Below are 20,639 nucleotides of genomic sequence, written 5' to 3'. Positions count from 1 at the left end.
TCATAAACAAGAAAAACAGAGGCGAAAGATAACAGAGGGACATTCAAACTCTTAGATCAAAAAGAAACTGACAACGCCATTGCAACAAAAGAAAAAGACAAACAGACAAACAAAAGTACACAAAACACAAAATAGCAAAATAAATACTGAGTAACACGAACCCTACCGAACACTGGGAGTGATTGCAGGTGCTCCGGAAGGGTAAGCAGATGTGGCACCAGTCGTGTTGCTCATGTTATTACTAACCCGGTAAATAGTCTAATACGTTAGGTCACATTCTTAAAAAGGGAACGGTAGTAACTTTTTCTGCGCTCTTTTATTTGTTTACAAAAGAGATCGGCAACTAGGACAAACTTACTAGCAATAACTGTTTACTTTGTATGTTTTCTCACGTTAAAAATCTAATATTAAACAAAACAACATTTAGCGGTGATCATTCTCTCGTGGTCTGCAACAGGACCGCTATTTTTGTCATTAATGTGTACTTATTCTTTTTAAATCTTAAAAGAGAAAAACAAAATCACTTATAGAATAAATTCATAATGAAAATGGGGTTTGTGTAAACAACCCGATCAAAGAGAAGAAAACAGCCGAAGCTGGGTCTTCAACGCAGCGAGAAAATAATACACGCGGAGGCAGGCTTTATCTAGCCCCCAAACTAGTTCAGTTCACCTATGGACATATTATTTCTCCGGTTGACGTGTCTTGTAGTCACAGTCACTGTTTTTCAGCCCTTACACCGATTTCGATCCCCTATTATTTTTGGAATATGTTGGGTTTTTTTTATATACTTTTTTTTAAATCTGTTAGAAACTCCGCTAAAGCCAATGATTTCTTTTTTTCATTCAGCAAACCCCGTTTGCATGCCATCTTAATCACTATGTATTTTACCGTATCTCAAGTATGCAGAGGCCCATTAAAACGAAGGGTTTCAATCCACGAATCGACATATCTTTTGGCATATTGAAAGCACTGTAAGCAATCAAAAATTAGGTTTCTGCTTTACTACATGATAAAATACTTATATTCAAGAAGAACGGATAATAATATTAAAATCCTTTCCGATGCTTACTTCATGTATTTCATGAAAATGATTTTTTAACAAAAAATTCTTAAAAAAAAATTAGATGCAAAAGAGTTGACTAGAAGCGTTTACAATTTATTCAAATTAGTACAAATATGCCCCTATTGTTTGCAAATAAAAACATATAAGGTCATATTTTGTTTACAAACACTATATGTGCGCAGTAAATACCTTCACATTATTTTAAACCTTAGTTTTGATCAATCAATTAAAAAATATTTATCACAAATAGTATATATAAATCAGTGGACCACATGACTGCAATAAACAGAAAGCTCTCCCCAAAATAGGCGGTCCTTAATACATTTGATTCATTTACCTAACCACACTTGCCAAGTTATTTATTATAACATAGGTATGACGTATATACGTATATATATAAACAGTGTATAAAACATATAGAAGATAGATTTAGCAAACATGTCAAGTATGAGAAAAATGTTGTGCTTGATTCTACTATTTACTGTTACTGGCTGCTGTCTGGGTAAGAATTTTGAATGATATATTTTGAGTTATATTCATTTACATTAATTGATTGATTAACGTCAAGTGGCAATTAGTTAATGCACTGAATACTAGAAACTTTTAAAACAATTATCACAAAAGTATTTTTTTGCATGGTAGGAAGACAGTGATGGATGGAGATAAATTCATTGAACGTTCGCTACTCTGTTTAAAAATAACAAGCTTTTTAAAAGACTATTATGAATTGATAGTATATAAATAATGAAACAAAAAAAGCAGAAAAAAATGGAGGGTCTGTGTGCTTGTTTTCGAGATATAATCCGTTAAAAATTTGCGGGAAATAATTCTCTCTAGATTTTTCATACATTTAACATTGGCACCTTTTTTGTTTCAAAAAGTATGAAAAAATAACAAGAATTTTATAATATTTTAAAATATGGCCTTTTAAACTTTATGTAATTTGATTATGAAAAGAAAAGTAGGGGTTAGTGGACACTTTTTTAATGTCAATACATGGATAAAACCAGAGGATTCCGATAATCTGGCAAAAATTCAAAAAATAGAGGAGCAAACATCCTTAAAGTGAAAAAAACAACAGCTGAACACATAATGCAGTTTTGCAATACATTTCGTCAATCAAACTCCGTACAGTAATCGTTTCTGTTCCAAAACTATTTTCCTTCACTGAAGAGAAGTATGCGGATGGATATTGGAACTGCCGGATAGTTTGTTCTTCATTTAGTTCACAATAAAATTCAATTAAAAAAAATCCATTATAACCTATAAAGAAAAATGCATTTAATGGAGAAATGTTTAAACGTTAATTAGCTAGTTTGTTTTAATGACACAACATTTAAATGGCGCGATTTAATCAGTGACAAGTATTCCGCTTTTTTTTTACATGTGTGTCAGAGTTGTGGTTGTTTGTTTTGTTTACATATTCCCTTTTTCATTTACTGGCAAAGACATTTATTGAGAATTTGTCTAAATGGGAGCTTGTAGTCAAGTTTTCTTAACATTTTGTTGTTTTACAGATTCGTAATAGGTGTTTCGACCACACATAACAGTTGAAGAAGTAGTTAACAAAACTGTATAAATTTTTTTATCAAATATTCAATCGATACGGTTCATTTTTTTATTATTCAATTCTAATGATATGAAAAATTATTTGAATTTTCTGGAAAATATGAAATTCTCACAACAGACTGAATAAAGAGGTACTTATGATGTAGTTTATTTTTTATAACCAGATGTTACGTAAAAGATCAGGGTTGACTAACGACAACACTGTAGTGCAGAGATTTTGAATTTGAAACACTTTGAAAACTTGTTTATCGATTTTACAGGATTACAGTAGTCTAGTTACCCTTCCGGAGCACCTGATTTCACTCCCGGTTTTTAGTGGAGTTCGTATTATTTCTTAATTATTATTTATAACTGTTAATGTAAATTTCCTTTGGTTTTGTGAGTCTTTGTTTACTCCTTGGTTTTGATTGTTATTGTCTTCGTACAAACGCGTAAAAATGTATCGGAATTTGTATAATCGCCAGTTTAGGTACCCAAAATTGAACCTTCTTTAATTTATTATGCAATTTTAAGAACCTGCAGTAGAGCCCTGACAGGTGAAAAATTAAATTTAGAAACCTGAGTGGTAGAGCCCAGACAGGTATAAATTTGAAAAATGAGAATACCTGCGGTAGATCCCAACAGGTACTTTTAGAACCTGAGTGGTAGAGCCCAGATAAGTATGAATTTTGAAAACTGAGAATTCCTGCGGTAGATCCCAGCAGGTACTTTTTAGAACCTGAGTGGTAGAGCCCAGACAAGTATGAATTTTGAAAACTGAGAATTCCTGCGGTAGATCCCAACAGGTACTTTTAGAACCTGAGTGGTAGAGCCCAGACAAGTATGAATTTTGAAAACTGAGAATTCCTGCGGTAGATCCCAACAGGTACTTTTAGAACCTGAGTGGTAGAGCCCAGACAAGTATGAATTTTGAAAACTGAGAATTCCTGCGGTAAATCCCAACAGGTACTATTAGAACCTGACTGGTAGAGCCCAGACAAGTATAAATTTGAAAAATGAGAATTCCTGCGGTAGATTCCAACAGGTACAAAAAATAACTTAATTATCACCCTTAAATAAAACAAAGCCTAAATAAATTATAAAATGTATTAATGAATTGGGGGAAAATAATTTCCCTGAAATTAAGTAGGCCAAATTGAATGACAAAACAACACACAAAAAAATCAAAAAAAAGAAAACAACATAAAACTAAAACAAACGAAAACACATATGTTATGAGTAGCCCCTTTTTAAATAAACATGTAAAATAATTGACACTAAAATAAGACTATTAAATTCTTTAAGGTGCAGCTGGGGATTCGGTGGGTGGGCTGAATAAATTATCCACAAATAAAAATATGACTGCTAACAGTGCAATGCTCAAACAACAACTGACCATCCTATCAAAATGATATACAGATGTTTCTCTGATTACACCCATGCTGTCATCAAGCTGTTTCCTATCTATGATCTAATACCTATCCCTTAATCTCTTAATTAAAACAAAACTGCCAAGCTGACAAGCTAACAAGTTGACCTTATCATTATGAAAACAAACGAGGGGAAGTTTAACCCAAGGAATTTATCAAAATATGTATAAACTATAATTTAATTTTTAAATTACCATTTATACCTTTAACTGTCAGAAACGTAGAAGTCTCCTTGACACTGACGAGTCTAATATACCATACCAATAAAACAGTAGATGACTTCTAAAGAACACAAACAAGTCTCATATACCATACCACAAGAAACAATAGATGTCTCCTAATAAATGCTACCAATTCTTATATACCATCCACATAGAAATGTAAATGTCTTCTAAAGGACATTAATAAGTCTCATGTACCATACCACATAAAACAATTAGAAGTCTCAACCCAAAACCTAACCAGTCTCATATACCATACCACGAGAACAGTTGATGTGTCCTTAAGACCATAACTAGTCTCATGCATCATACCACATTTATCTATACTACTATAGATACTTAGAGTAGAAAAGGAAATGTTCAACTAGGATGGAACATTATCCTGCCGTACTGGATACTTGATATCATATGCAACTTTATAATAACTATTCTAATTTTATTAACAAACTAATATACTAAGACACCATAGTATACACAGTATACTAATATCATATTCACAATCATTTCTAAATCTATTATACTGAATACATATGAAAATAATAATAAATGTATCATTTGGCTTTCTAGGGGGCTACTCGTTAAAACTTACAATAAAACAAATAAAAATAACCATATGAAAAACACTACCTACTCAAAACAATTTTAAATTAATTGAAAAGTAAATTGTCTAAATTATGCAATTTTAAGAACCTGCAGTAGAGCCCTGACAGGTGAAAAATTAAATTTAGAAACCTGAGTGGTAGAGCCCAGACAGGTATAAATTTGAAAAATGAGAATACCTGCGGTAGATCCCAACAGGTACTTTTAGAACCTGAGTGGTAGAGCCCAGACAAGTATGAATTTTGAAACTGAGAATTCCTGCGGTAGATCCCAGCAGGTACTTTTTAGAACCTGAGTGGTAGAGCCCAGACAAGTATGAATTTTGAAAACTGAGAATTCCTGCGGTAGATCCCAACAGGTACTTTTAGAACCTGAGTGGTAGAGCCCAGACAAGTATGAATTTTGAAAACTGAGAATACCTGCGGTAGATCCCAACAGGTACTTTTAGAACCTGAGTGGTAGAGCCCAGACAAGTATGAATTTTGAAAACTGAGAATTCCTGCGGTAGATCCCAACAGGTACTATTAGAACCTGACTGGTAGAGCCCAGACAAGTATAAATTTGAAAAATGAGAATTCCTGCGGTAGATTCCAACAGGTACAAAAAATAACTTAATTATCACCCTTAAATAAAACAAAGCCTAAATAAATTATAAAATGTATTAATGAATTGGGGGAAAATAATTTCCCTGAAATTAAGTAGGCCAAATTGAAACGAGTAGCATGAGTGAAAGCCCCCAAGAAATGATACATATACATATTTATAAAGTTGAATAACAAAAAAAAAAAAAAAAAATTAAAAAAAATTAAAAAAAATAATAATAATAATACAAAATTTTCAATATACCATTAAAAAGAATAAGTACTTGAATAGAATTTCATATATGAAAATGAAAACGCATAAAATAAAAAACCATACTAAAAAGATTTAACAAAATGAAGTTCTTATAACTCCTTGCTATAGTACAAAACATGTATAAAAATTTAGGAACAACACATCTGCTTAGTGCTTCCAAACAGTTTTTTTTTTTGGGGGTCATTTCTAATGTACCGTATATAACAATCGGATGACCATCTACCTAAAGTCTGAATAATATGGTCCTCAACCCCTGCTGCTGCAGCTGATGTAGCAGCACCAATTCGAAAAGAATGACCACAAAATTTATTATCATTATACCCTAATCTGAACAGGGACTCTCGAAGCAGAGCTATAAATGTATCTCTATACAAAGGAGCGTTATTATACTCAACTTTAACAAATAAATAAGAATCTGGTCTAGCTCCATAATTTTTTCTACTTGTATATATCTCCTCATCAAATCAAAAATATCATTTTCAAAAATAGTAATGTTAATACCTTCTCGAAATGGGTCACATTTGGAGGAATTCAGATGTCTGTGAAATTTTGAAAATTGTGTCAAAATCAATATCTGAATTAATAGTGTGTCCTGCCTGGCAATTTTACTACTATACGTAAATTCACCACATCGGAGAAATCCAAAAAAAGCTAGATTAAAAGAGCGCTGTAACATTAAGTCGACGAATGGAGAAAAACTCCTAGCTGTAAAATACAGCACAATTATTTCAAAATTTGAGATGTAATAGGTCCCGCTGAAAAAACGCCTCAGGGTGCGGGAGTTTCTCGTTGCATTGAAAACCCATTGGGAGCTTTCGGCTGTTGTCTGCTCCGGTTGTACTTATACATAAGGATGCCTAGAAACCTGTGGTAGAACCCACAGGTGAAACAACAATAGCCTGTGGTAGAACCCAAATAGGTAAAAATACTTGAATACTGTAGTAAAACCCTGACAAGTGAGACATATAATAACGTGTGGTAAGACTAAGATAGGTGAGGAAAAAAAAAAAAGAAAAAAAAAAGTACATAATGTGATACGATGTTACTGGATTGATTGATAGATTGCTTGTTGCTTAAGGTCCCAATGATCACTGGATTGATTGATTGATTGTTGCTTGCTTAACGTTCCAATGTTCACTAATATTGGAAATATATGAATGTTGAATCCTGCACAGCTGCATCTGCCAGATACCATAAGTTAAGTTCACTTCAAAGGACTGACAAGTTATCTAGCACTTCTAAGCGGATTTATAGTTACAATTTCACCTACTATCTTTCCTGAGAACCATAAACAGCATACCAGCTGGGACTATTATACTATAAAAGTCCCAGGTTCCTGCTGAAATATAAAACTTAAAGCAGTATCATGTCTTAAACATTTGGTCCAACCTTAACAGGTTAAAACTATATGTGAACCTGTGATAAATCCATACAGGTAAAATCTGAAAATGTGGTATAACCCTGACAGTTGAAAACATGCAAAATCCAGAACCCAGACAGTTAAAATCTTGAAACCTATGGAAGAACCCTGAAAGGTGAGCAAAAAAAAAAAAAAAAAAAAAAAAAAAAAAAAAAAAAAAAAAAAAAAAAAAAAAAAAAACATACATGTGTAAAACACCTGTGGTTGATCAAAGACAAGGTTTTAGATGAGAATTCCTCAGGTAGATTTGAACAAATACTTGGGCTAGACGGTCAGGCACTCAAACCTGCAAGTTTGATTGATTGATTGTTGGTTGCTTACCGTTCAGTGCCTGTGGCCATCCTGCATGAAAACCTGATATTAAACCATCATGTCAACTACTTAAAATTCATAGTACGGATGGTCATTCAAATTCTGATACTAGTACGTTTTAAAATGGAAACTGAAAATCAAAACTGTCTTGGGGAACTAAAGTGTCTTCAAGTTGCCAGATTCAATACTCTGGGGCTCATATGGTTCTCGGTTTTTTGGTAAGTATATACATATATGATTTTCCGATTTCCCCTTTACAAACCCAACAAATATTATGACTATTGCAGCATCTCATAGCTGCGCATCCTCTGATACCTGAAAAAATACGAATTTCCCAACCTAGACGATTAGTTTATCTTACACTTGTGCTTATATGACTGTTGCAAGTTACCAAGCCAGGAGTGGAAAATGTGTTACCACATAGGTTTGGAAGAGTATTATAGAAATTGATACAAAAGAGAGTTATGTTTCTAACAGACCACTCTGCACTATATTGTAAAGAGGCATATGAGCTGTACATAAACAGTAGTAATATCCGCAGAATCCTATACCTAGGTAATAAGTGGTCATACAATGTATCTACGTGATCCCTCTTATAGAAATAACATTATTTCTCCATCGGGGTATTACTATATATAAATATAAGATATATAATAAACTAAAAACGTGAATAGACACCACTATAATAACTGATGAAAACCTAGTTAGCCTAGGGATGAATTTGTAATGTAAAGCCTCCATTGAAATTTCATTATGTCATACCCGGCATAATAAGGATTGAGTATAAGGAGTTCGTACCTGATGTGAATTGTTTTCCTCAGTTTGGGAGAAAGGCAGTCATTCAGCTGCATCACCTTGTATTCCGTCACACCACACACTTCCTGTTTTTTCTACTAGCTGCAGTCTCTGTAATTGAATTCCTAGTAAAGGCTGCATATCCTGATCCTTCATATGTATGTATAGTAGGGATAAATTGACATTGTCACAGCGTAACTTCTGGTTGAAGTGAAAGTAGAAAAATCAGCTGCTTAATGTCCTGTCAAGTATTCTATTGTCCTAAGATTTTGATGATACTAACTCCAGTCAGTGATGAAATATAACATTTCCACTGAAGCATGGTTGAATAAAGTATGGAGGCCGAGTTTCTGTCCATTTAAATTGAAGTGGAATTCAAAAGCATGTGGTCCTCTTGTGTACTAACTGATGCATGTGGGATCGCACACTACCATATAAGGTGTAGCTTGAATTTTATCTGCTAATAACGGAATATGTCCTTGACATTTCGATTATATTATCATTATGATAATAAAGTCTGAAAAGCAATATTCTGAATAGCACCTTTTCCTTGCATTTAAAGGTACTATCATTCCATAGATTGTTCCGTAACTGAATAAGTCTTAAACATGTCAATTTTATTTATTTTTTGGTTCACCTTGCAATTTCACGGTAAATCCCAACCTATTACCGTCCCATACATGTACTGCATGCGAGGTCCAATATAGTTAATGAGAAGCAAACACATTAACTAACAACTAACAAAGTTGATAATGAAATTAATAATTAACAGCATCTTTAGAAGCAGGTACAAATATCAATATCCATGTTACAAACATCACTTCAATACAAAGAAATTTCTAAAAGTCCCATTAAAACGTGTTAAGTCCAGTTTTGATTTGCATCAAAAAAAATATTATAGCTATTTTCAAGAAAAATGGAAAGTAATTTTTCCTGAATAAATTATCCACAAATAAAAATATGACTGCTAACAGTGCAATGCTCAAACAACAACTGACCATCCTATCAAAATGATATACAGATGTTTCTCTGATTACACCCATGCTGTCATCAAGCTGTTTCCTATCTATGATCTAATACCTATCCCTTAATCTCTTAATTAAAACAAAACTGCCAAGCTGACAAGCTAACAAGTTGACCTTATCATTATGAAAACAAACGAGGGGAAGTTTAACCCAAGGAATTTATCAAAATATGTATAAACTATAATTTAATTTTTAAATTACCATTAATGTAAATTTCCTTTGGTTTTGTGAGTCTTTGTTTACTCCTTGGTTTTGATTGTTATTGTCTTCGTACAAACGCGTAAAAATGTATCGGAATTTGTATAATCGCCAGTTTAGGTACCCAAAATTGAACCTTCTTTAATTTATGGTCCAGTTTCAAGTTTCCATTTTGTGTTTATTTGTAGATGCATTCTTATTTTACTTTATAGTTCCAACAATTTGATTTTGAAATTATATATTGGATCATAGAACAGTGGGTATGGAATTACTTGCAAACGAATCCTGATACCGTTATCAGGAATATAGAAGTTGTATTCATGGTTAAATTAACATCTGTTAATAAATAAATGACTAATGTTTTGATTGAAATCTTAAATTGATTCGAACAACATAATTTAGTTAGAATTCTTGAAGAATAAAGATTTTCAAAAGTGTGGTTTTTTATACAACATAATTCAAGGATAAAAAGAATAAATAGAATCAAAAAGGGGGGGGGGGGGTATACCAGAGGGACAGTCCAACTCCATGATCGAAAATAAACTGACAAATCGATGGCTAAATAATAAAAGGTCAATCAGACAAATAAAAGTACACAAGACACAAATGTACTTCAAAATGTAATTTGAAAGCTTTTGTAATTAGTTTTTTTTTTTATTTTCCCTTTTAACTTTGATTTATATGATGAATATCTCTACACCACTCTGCCTAAGAAGCGTAACATTTTTTAAGTAGTAGTTGTTTACATATATGCACTTGAAATGGTTTATATTTTACTACGCATTTTAGATTTCGCTAATGAAAATCTATAAAGCAGATAATTTTGACTTTTAAACATTAATTTAATACGTAGATAAAAATAATATTCACTTTAAATTATTTCGTAAAATTTCTTAATACCTTTGAACTTTGAGACATGTACAAATACCTTATTGCGTCCGGTTTGTGTTTTTGTAAGATTTTGTTTTTCCTGCTTTGTATCGATCGGACGAGTTTAGCCCTTTTTCACAGGATTTTTGATTCAGCCATGCCGGATCTATTTTATCACTCCGCATTTTGAGATGATGCAGAAATCTAAGGTGACCTCATATCATGACACTTATTATGTGATTTCATGACTTTTAAAAGTTACGGATAAGTGTATAACAAACGACACGAATGGGCCCGCTCGCTCACTCATCATAGTTAACCCATATTCTAAAATTATCTAAGTATGTTAATGGGTTTAAAAAAAGTCAATAAAACTGCAGAATGACAGATTCTGTATCAATACACATTTAAGAGCGTGGTTTTGAATTTTTGCCTTTGTGGTCGTCAATATTGTTGTGCAAATATTTATTTGTAAACATATGATGACTAACAAAGCATTTAAAGTGGGTTAATAAGACTATCATTATAATTCTTATATAATTTATTTTTTTGGGAGGGGGGGGGGACCATTGTCTCTTTTACTGTCCGTTTTTTCAATATACGACCGTTCATAGGTAAGCAAGTTATTTTCAAAGTTTACGAACACTTTTTTAATTTAATCTTTAGATCGATTCTGTATCGCTCGTTGTCTCGAACCTTTTTGGCTCTCAATTTCGGAGGAATCGAATTTTTACCGATACTCATACTTTGTTCCTTAAAAGAAATCTTTATTTTAACTCCTGATGAGTTAGACCTTGGTGAGTCAAAATTTATGTTAATACGACCATAAAATTACAGTCCAAAATTAAACAAAAGATATTCAAATTGCTTTATTTATCTCTAAATAATAAATACGATAAAATTGAGAAAGGAAATGGGGAATGTGCCAAAGAGACAACAACCCGACCATAGAAAAAAACAACAGCAGAAGGTCACCAACAGGTCTTCAATGTAGCGAGAAATTCCCGCACCCGGAGGCGTCCTTCAACTGGCCCCTAAACAAATATATACTAGTTCAGTGATAATGAACGCCATACTAATTTCCAAATTGTACACAAGAAACTAAAATTAAAATAATACAAGACTAACAAAGGCCAGAGGCGTATGTCAAAACATGACACTATGGATTAAAATAAATTAAAGAATTCATCTGACAAATTATTCAACCTTTGCCAACATTTTTCATACAATTTCTGTTTCGTAATATGTGACCAGCCACGACATATCCAGGCTTGTGGAGGTAGAACATCATTGTGAGAAAAACGCCGTTAACTATATGTGACTAGCCACTTCCAGGCTTGGGAGGGTACATTGTCTAAAATTAGCTTTTTGTATATTTATCTAGAATATTCCGAAACAAAACTCTCTGTCATGTTATTATGACATATTTGTTGTAATAGTCATTTCGAATATCGGTATGAAAATGAGACTGTTCTATGACGGCTTTTATTTATTGAAGGCACTAATTTATAAAATACAAAATTATTGTATTTATTGGCTCTTAGTAAATAAACTCATCATAGATACCAGGACTTAATTTTATATATACGACAGACGCGCGTTTCGTCTACAAAAGACTCATCAGTGACGCTCGAATCCAAAAAAGTTTTAAAAAAAGCCAAATAAATTACGAAGTTGAAGAGCATTGAGATCCAAAATTCATAAACGTGTTGCCAAATTCAGCTAAGGTCATCTATGACTGAGGTAGAAAAGCCTTAGTATTTCAAAACATTCAAATTTTTGTAAACAGTTAATTTATAAATATAAGAATATCAATGATAATTCATGTTAGCACAACAAGTGCTGACTACTGGGCTTGTGATACCCTCGGGGAAATAAATCTCCACCAGCAGTGGCATCGACCCAGTGATTGTAAATAAACTCATCATAGATACCAGGACTAAATTTTATATATACGCCAGACGCGCGTTTCGTCTACAAAAGACTCATCAGTGACGCTCGAATCCAAAAAAGTTTTAGAAAATAGCGTATTTGAAAAAAATTTCAAAGACTTAAATTTACTATAATACAAACAATTCTTAGCTCTATTTTAGAACATGTAATTTAAACTTGTTGAAATGAGGTTAGTTTAAAATTTGTCAAAGTAAGCTTTAAAAATTCCTTTTTTTTAATTTAGATTTATTATGCATGTCTCTATACTTAGTATGCGACGCGTAACAGTTTATAAGTAGGTGTTCTCTTATATGCATTTTATACGGTGCATTTGTTAGGGATATATTTCAGATTTCATTTATGAAAGGAAATCTATAGAGCAGAAATTTTATTCTTTTTGTATCAATTCAAAATGTAGATTCAAATATTTTTCACTTCAAACGATAAAGTTAAACTTTTTCAAAACTTATATATGATGTATAGTTCGGCGTCAGCAAAAAAGAAGACAAGGAAAGTGTTTATCTCTTTTTCACAAATACGTATTTCATTGAATCTCGATATTTATCATGTTTATAATTTTTCTAACAATGACGTTCTACCTCAATAAGCATGCAAATGTCATGGCGGGTCACATATTTGATAGTATATGAACGCATATTGTTGCCATAGATACACTAACAAGAAACTATTTTTCACCGTTTAAACTACTCAAAATTATATCTATGGAAGATATTGATGACATACATACTCACATCTATCATATAAACAGGACGCTATCTTTTTAAAAAAAGCAAAGAAAGGGTATGACTTAATTTTATTGTTTTCCCTACTGTAGATTGCTCATTTAGGGTAAGACTGTATCGCCCCGACAAGATGTGCGAATTTTCTTTTAGAAAGAACTAGAAAATTAAACATTAATGTTTATATATTTTTTTAATTTAAGCCAGTGACCAGCCATGTATAGATTTTGGAGGGCAATGCCAGCATGACAGCAACCCATGTAGTGGTTCATATCACTCGGGGAAATGTTCTGGAAGTGCATCTAACCGTTGTTGTACACCGGGTACGTAATATGGCTCAATCGATTGTCAATAGAATCAGGACTTTCAAAGAAGTCGTCAGTCATTATTCATATCTTTTATATTTCGTTTTGAATTAAATCTATCGCAATATAATTTAATTTGTATGTAACGCGTCTTCTGATTGGCTGAAGTTCTTTTGTTTATCAGCTTTATATAGATATAATTTTGTCATGTGACCGTGGCGTCATCAACGTGTTTTCATGATTACCTCCGGTTTATAACGGAATTCAGAATTAAATTATAAGGAATGACTGTAATATCATTTCTGTCTATTCGAAATAACATAAAAATGTGGTGCACACTTCAAAATAACACGCTACTCGGGTTATTCAGTGTTCAACACATTTTTGATGTTATCGCTTCATAAACCGAAAAAAATTTACTATTATTCCTTTTATGACGTTGACAGTACTTGAGACACAATACAATATGATAATACCATGCTAATGGTACGTATAATTAGCATGATGAACGTTGAAAAGGTGTCTATTAAAAGTAAGCGTTTCTTAAATTCAAATTTTGACTTTTTCAATCATATGGAAATTCTTGTTACATAGTTAATGGAATTAATAGAATTTTAGGAAGATAGTCATTTCGATCATTTGTGTTTACAACATATGAAAACTAAAAAAATAGGCAACACTTGTATACATATGAATAAGCAATTTATTCTAAAACAAATTGAACAAAAAGAGTGTGTAAAATAGTTATGCATTTATTAAAGACGTATATTAGAGTTGTGTTTATTTATTTTCTTTATAATTGGTTTAATTTTTGTATAGTTCTTTTCATAACTTAAAATTTACTAATATTTGAAGCAAATTAAAAACAAACAACAAGTGAAACAATCAAATCAAATGAGGGAACCGGACGGATATAAATGAGAATAAAAATGGGGAATATGTCAAATAAATTAATCATAGATACCAGGATTGCACTTACTCAAACGAGACAACATCCTGACCAAAGAGAAGATAACAGCTGAAGTCCACAAATGGGTCTTCAATAAATATGTAAACATACCAATGACCCTAAATGTTAACGCACATTTGACAAAACTACAACTGTACGACAGTCTATAGAAGTTAAAACGTCAACTAGAAACAATATGAATAATCAGACATATTTGTAACTTTTAAAAGTGTTTTTTTAATTTAAGCCGGTGATCAGCCATGTATAGATTTCGGAGGAAATTGCCAATATGACAGCAACCCATGTAGTGGTTCTTACTACTCAGGGAAATGTTCTGGTAGTACAAACAGACGTTGTTGTAAACCAACAACAGTGGGTATGTAAACGTGACATATATACATAACATGGAGCAATTGACTGTCAATAGAATAGCTACTCGCAAAGGAGACGATGTAAACCATCATTTGTGTAATAACTAGGGCAATTATAACAAATTTCGTGACATGGATAGAAAAAAATGCGAAAAAGGCAGACACATGTTTACATAAATAAGGAATGTAAACTAAAATAAAATGACACCAAAGAGTAGTTAAAATGTTTCTGTATTTTTATTCATGAGTGTAAGCGTTTCGTTTATTTGTTTTGTATATACATATTATATTTGATATATATAAACTTTAATTAGTTTGCATTACTCAAATAGACAAGTACTTTAATCAAGAGAACGAGTAAAATAAACCAACAAAATGGGGATGGGTTGGATGGCGGGGTCCTCCGGGGGGGGGGGGGGGGATCAAGGCTGGTTTGGAGTAGGAATTTAGTAAACATAATGATGACACAACATTACATTTCACCAAACTGCAACTGCACGACAACCTTTAGAACTTAGAAGCACAGATAGAAAGAATAAGAAAGACAATGCATATATGTAAGGTATATATTTTTCTTTCAATTTAAGCCGGTGACCAGCCATGTATAGACTTTGGAGGGCAATGCCAGCATGACAGCAACCCATGCAGTGGTTCATACTACTCAGGGAAATGTTCTGGTAGTGCATCCCACCGTTGTTGTAAATCAGCAGCAGTTGGTATGTAGACTATATTTTACAGATCGGGGTTTAGAGCTGCTTAACACATGTCTCTATCAAAATATTACAGTCAAAATCAAGAATCAAAAGAATAAATAGTAAAATACTCTTTTAAATTATATTGTTAAAAATAAAAAAAAGCAACACTGATTACTCAAATAAGTTGTCTTTTCCCTGCTGACTAATGATAAATTGCCGATGTACAATATCATATAGTAAGGATATCTAATGGCATTTGTCAAGAAATGCGTATCAGTGGCAAATTGATTATTATCATAAAACTTGAAGACGCACAGAAGTGTAGACATACATGTATATGTTCATGAATAAGAAAGTTAATAAACAAAACGAAATGGCACGAAACAGTATTGAAAAAGGTTCTGCATGTTTATGTATGTGTGTTAGAGTTTTCATATTAGTTTATCAATGTTAAATTTTAATAAAGTTGTTTGCTTAACACCAATTGACCAAAACTTCAGGCATATCAAAAAAGAGAACAGTTTAAACAAATAAATTAAATAGGAAAAAAGTATGAGTACGGTAAAGATATTAATGACACAAAATACGTGCTGAAATTTGACAAAATCAAAGCAAAAAAAGATGAGGTCTCAATGTCTCAGTAATACATTCAACCAGGCGCTAATTTGTTCACTACACTTCAACTGCATGATGATGTATAGATCTTGGAACTACAAATAGAAAGAAGAGAAGGTATATAAAAAAGATTTGTTTTTTTGTATATGTTTTTTTGTCTTGAGATTGTTACACAGTGATGACTGCTGTAACCATATTTTCACTATTTTACCGATTGTGTCTGTTTTGTTCACGCATCGTTATAAAAAGAACGGAATTTGATGCGACAGTCATTCAAGTAAAAGGTTTAGCGCTATAAAACCAGTTTCAATCCACCTGTTCTACATTTGAAAATGTCATGAATATGACAGTTGTTGTCCATTCGTTTGATGAGTTTTATCCTTTGATTTTGCCACTTGATTAGGGACATTCCGATGTGAATTTTCCTCGGAGTTCAGTATTTTTGTGATTTTACTTTTTTTTCAATTTTTTTATTTCAGATGTTGACCAGCCATGCAACGATATAGGCGGTAGTTGTCAGGATGACAGCAACACATGCAGTGGTTCATACTACTCAGGGAAATGTACTGGTAGTTCGACCAGACGTTGTTGTAAAACAACAGCAGTGGGTACGTAACATAAAATATATCAAACATGGTACAGCAGGCTATCATAAGAAATTCAACTCTCAAAGAACTCGTGCAATCCTTTTTCAAAGAAAGTCTTGGTGGACGTTTCGTCCCCGAGGGTATCACCAGCCAAGGAGTCAGCACTTTGGTGTTGTAATGACATGAATTTCAATTATGTGGTTATTTTGATAAATTTCCTGTTGACAAAACTTTAAATGTTTCGAAAAACTAAGGATTTTCTTATCCCTGGAATAGATTACCTTAGCCGTATTTGACACAACTGTATTGGAATTTTGGGTCCTTAATGCTCTTCAACTTTGCACTTTTTTGGCTTTAAAACTATTTTGATATGAGCGTCACTGATGAGTCTTATGTAGACGAAACGCGCGTCTGGCGTATTAAATTATAATCCTGGAACCTTTGAACCATTATTCGGGTTATTTAGATGGATTTCTTGTTGAGTTAGGCCGTAGTATATCTTGACAGTACGTGAGAACGGGATATACAGCTTTAGAAAGCTTATTTGCCTAGCATTAAATTAAGATACATTTTGACTGCTATGACATGTTTTTTTTATACAAAAGAGGGGCGAAAGATACCAGAAGGACAGTCAAACTCAAAGATTAGAAATAAAATGACAATGTCATGGCTAAAAAATAAAAATAAAAAAACCAGACAGACAGACAAATAATAGTACACAAGACACAACATAGAAAACTAAAGACTAAGCAACAGGAACCCCACAAAAAACTAGGGGTGGTCTCAGGGGCTCCGGAAGGGTAGCAAATCCTGCTCCACAAGTGGTATTCGTCGTGTTGCTTATGTTTCAGCCAAATTAAAGACAGCCAAATGCATACAGGGCATATGCTGTAAAAGAATTTGTTATTTACTATTGCATTCGATTGTGTACAATTGGAAAATTAACAAGGACTAGTCAAATTAGTTTTTTTTTCTGATGACTCATGACAAATAACCTATATCTAGTGAAGATATCTATAAAAATTATAATATTAGAGATTTTCAAAATGTACATAATTTCAAATAATTATACAGATAAACTCGTACTTTCTCATTCATGTCATTGAAATACATTCATTTAGACCTGAATAAAGAAACCAAACCGGTTCTATTTGGAACATACGTGAATTATCGTATGGTACGAACATACTCGCATTGATCGGGTATTTATCAATATTTTTTACCGGACCATGCATTACAGTCCTATTATTTAAAAGATTCTAAATAGGGAATGTTGATTTATTCCATATGAAAGGGATTGTGACGTGATAAATGGACACAGCGAAATCAATTTACCAGTTAGATTCGTAGTGAAATTTTTTTTTCTCTATTTGTCCTAATAAAAAGAAAAAAAACAATATCTTTATGAACTATTTAGCAAGAATGCAATTGCTTAACACACATGAATTTGTGTTATTAAATCCTCTTCTTATATAAGAAGTTTTTGTCTAAAATATTATTTTTTACACTAAGATAGAAAAATACCTACATGGTCTTGATACTAACATGGTCCACCCCGTCAATAAACACACGTGTATAATACTCATATAGTTCGACCATTAGGATAAGGTTGGATTATACGCGTATGGTACAAACACTCATCAAGCTCATATGGTAGGAACATGCCCATGAGACATTATAAATATGTTCAAGTTATTAGTATATTATTGAATTCGTTTTTAGAACATGATACTGGTGACTGTTCTGATGTAAAGATAATATCACGTGACAGCTGGGGAGCTCGACGACCAAAAAGTACATCGACAATCTATACGCCAGTTCCTGACTTCTTTATACATCATACTGATGGTGGATATTGTACATCGTTTTCTACATGCATCTTAAAAATGAAAGGAATTCAAAATTACCACATGGATAGCCGCAGTGAGTTATTCAATAAAAATTATACTACTAAAAATTAAATATAATTGCCCATCTGGTATTCCCCTTGCTTCGCTTTTATTTTCAAAATTAGGTAAGAATCAGTAGCAATAGATATGTGTCACTTTAAAAGCAAAATATACCTTAGCAGCTGGAGTTAGGTTTCATTATAAAAATCATTATTGTCCTAACGCTTTTAGCATTTTCGATATCCAAACATGTGCTTTTACTTCGATATGTTGCTTGGTATACAAAAGTACCAATTCTGAAGCTACAGCGACCGGTAAAATAATGAAAGTTATCTAGAAAACTTAAAAACAAAATAAGAGTGGCCAAAAATACCAAAAGGGACATATAAACTGATCAGTTGAAAATCAACTGACAATCCATGTCTAAAAAAGATAATAGACAATATACAGATAACATGCAAGTACACATACTGTGATAAGTCTTATAAACTAGATAACATTTGTGGAAAAAGACATCGGATTGAAGATATAACAATTGGAATATATCAGTTTTTATATGTGAAACAGATATTCCATGACGGCCAACCAAATCATGATGATGTCCGTAAAATGTATTTATAGATCAATATTATCAATTTAGCTTCAACACTCGGAAACATTGGTTTATTACAGTGTTTGTGAGGAAATGAAGTCCTGAAATAACATAAGCTGACCTTACAATACCTAGTTGCCATTGAAAACACAACTACATTTAAACCAATACAAGATGATACTGTATCAAAAAAATGGATGCGAAAACAGCATTTGTAATTTCACTTAACAATAACAAACTATCGACTGGTTTCTTGTCATTAAACGTGTGACAACAGGCAGACGATGCAAGGGCGAAAACATGCCTATAACAATACGATGTTAAACATTAAAAAAGTGATATATTTACAATAATGTTTTATACCACCTTTGTTCATGTAAAAAACAACACCAAATTGTATGATAAATGTTTAATATTTACAGACTGGGCAGACATTGGTTACAGCTTCCTTGTTGGTGAAGATGGGAAAATCTATGAAGGCAGAGGCTGGGATAAAGTAGGGGCTCATACTTCGGGCTATAACAGCCGCGGGTTAGCCGCCTCATTTATGGGAGATTTTGCGACCCGTGCTCCCAATTCTGCTGCTTTAAATGCTGTCAAAAAGTTGGTTCAATGTGGAATCAGCAAAGGAAAAGTTTCGCATTCTTATGCCTTGTTTGGACATCGCGATGTTGGATCCACTGACTGCCCAGGCACAGCTTTGTACAACGTCATCAAGACATGGCCTCGTTTTAAGGCCCATTCTCCTTGAAAAAATGTTTACGCTTTCTGATTTATTATTTCTACCACGAATACTATGATACGATTTATTTAGTACAATCATTTATTTTTCTGAAACATGAGCTTTGGACTATGAATATTGCTGTTCAGTTTGTGAAACACAAAATGTTGAAATTTTTTAACTCCTTTCATTTAATAAATGTCATACTAAAATTACATATTCCGTTCGTTCACTTGTAGGTTTGTTCGGGCTGATATAATTGTCATTAAATATTACTCAGCTTTTGCATAGCAGAATTCTGTTATATTTTCACTTGGACTATATAATTTTTAGTAAATAAACTCATCATAGATACCAGGATTAAATGTTGTATTTACGCCAGACGCACGTTTCGTCTACAAAAGACTCATCAGTGACACTCGAATCCAAAAAAGATAATAGGGCATTGAGGACCAAAACTCCTAAAAGTATACGTACTGTGTCAGAAGCTATTTACAGCTAACCAGGGAAACTTTTTATTTAATATTCCTACAAAGAAAGAATGTTTGATTGTTTGAAGGTACTTTCTTTTTATACCCAATAAGTACTAATTACAAAAAAAAAAAAACCGAAAAAATATCAGATACATAATGAGTATTATGATAAAACGTGACTGTCAATCAAAAAAAAACTATCAACAAAATACCAAAAGACAAATATGTTTTACAGGCCATCGTACTCTGAGAAACTTTAACTATTCTGCTATTAAAGTTTCCGAGGTAAAACTTTGATGCCATGTTCTAAACATCTGTTTTTCACTAGAACCATTTATCTTGATTAATTTTTTTTACAGGGATTAAATTGAATTGAACATTAACACGTCTTGTTATGCATACTGAATGCCGTGTGAAAAAAGTAATTGGA

General features: G+C 32.6%; 1 protein-coding gene and 1 long non-coding RNA gene across 2 annotated transcripts; one reads left to right on the top strand and one right to left on the bottom strand.

Moving 5' to 3' along the window:
- The first annotated feature begins 1,486 nt into the window (after positions 1-1,486).
- Positions 1,487-20,094, top strand: LOC143057427 (uncharacterized). The gene is made up of 7 exons (XM_076230731.1): positions 1,487-1,568; positions 13,216-13,335; positions 14,514-14,642; positions 15,225-15,353; positions 16,427-16,555; positions 18,257-18,457; positions 19,438-20,094. Exons 1-7 carry the CDS (start codon positions 1,505-1,507, stop codon positions 19,764-19,766), a joined length of 1,101 nt encoding a protein of 366 aa, XP_076086846.1. The 5' UTR covers positions 1,487-1,504; the 3' UTR covers positions 19,767-20,094.
- On the bottom strand, positions 3,697-7,274 carry LOC143056076 (uncharacterized). Its single transcript, XR_012972235.1, has 2 exons — positions 5,157-7,274; positions 3,697-5,076 (listed from the first exon to the last, which is right to left on the bottom strand). It is a non-coding gene; the product is annotated as an uncharacterized LOC143056076 (long non-coding RNA).
- Positions 20,095-20,639: the final 545 nt, after the last annotated feature.

The sequence above is a fragment of the Mytilus galloprovincialis genome, chromosome 13 (genome assembly GCF_965363235.1).
Source record: "Mytilus galloprovincialis chromosome 13, xbMytGall1.hap1.1, whole genome shotgun sequence".
In the NCBI taxonomy this organism is placed as follows: Eukaryota; Metazoa; Mollusca; class Bivalvia; order Mytilida; family Mytilidae; genus Mytilus; species Mytilus galloprovincialis.
This window is presented reverse-complemented; position numbering and strand designations above follow the sequence as displayed.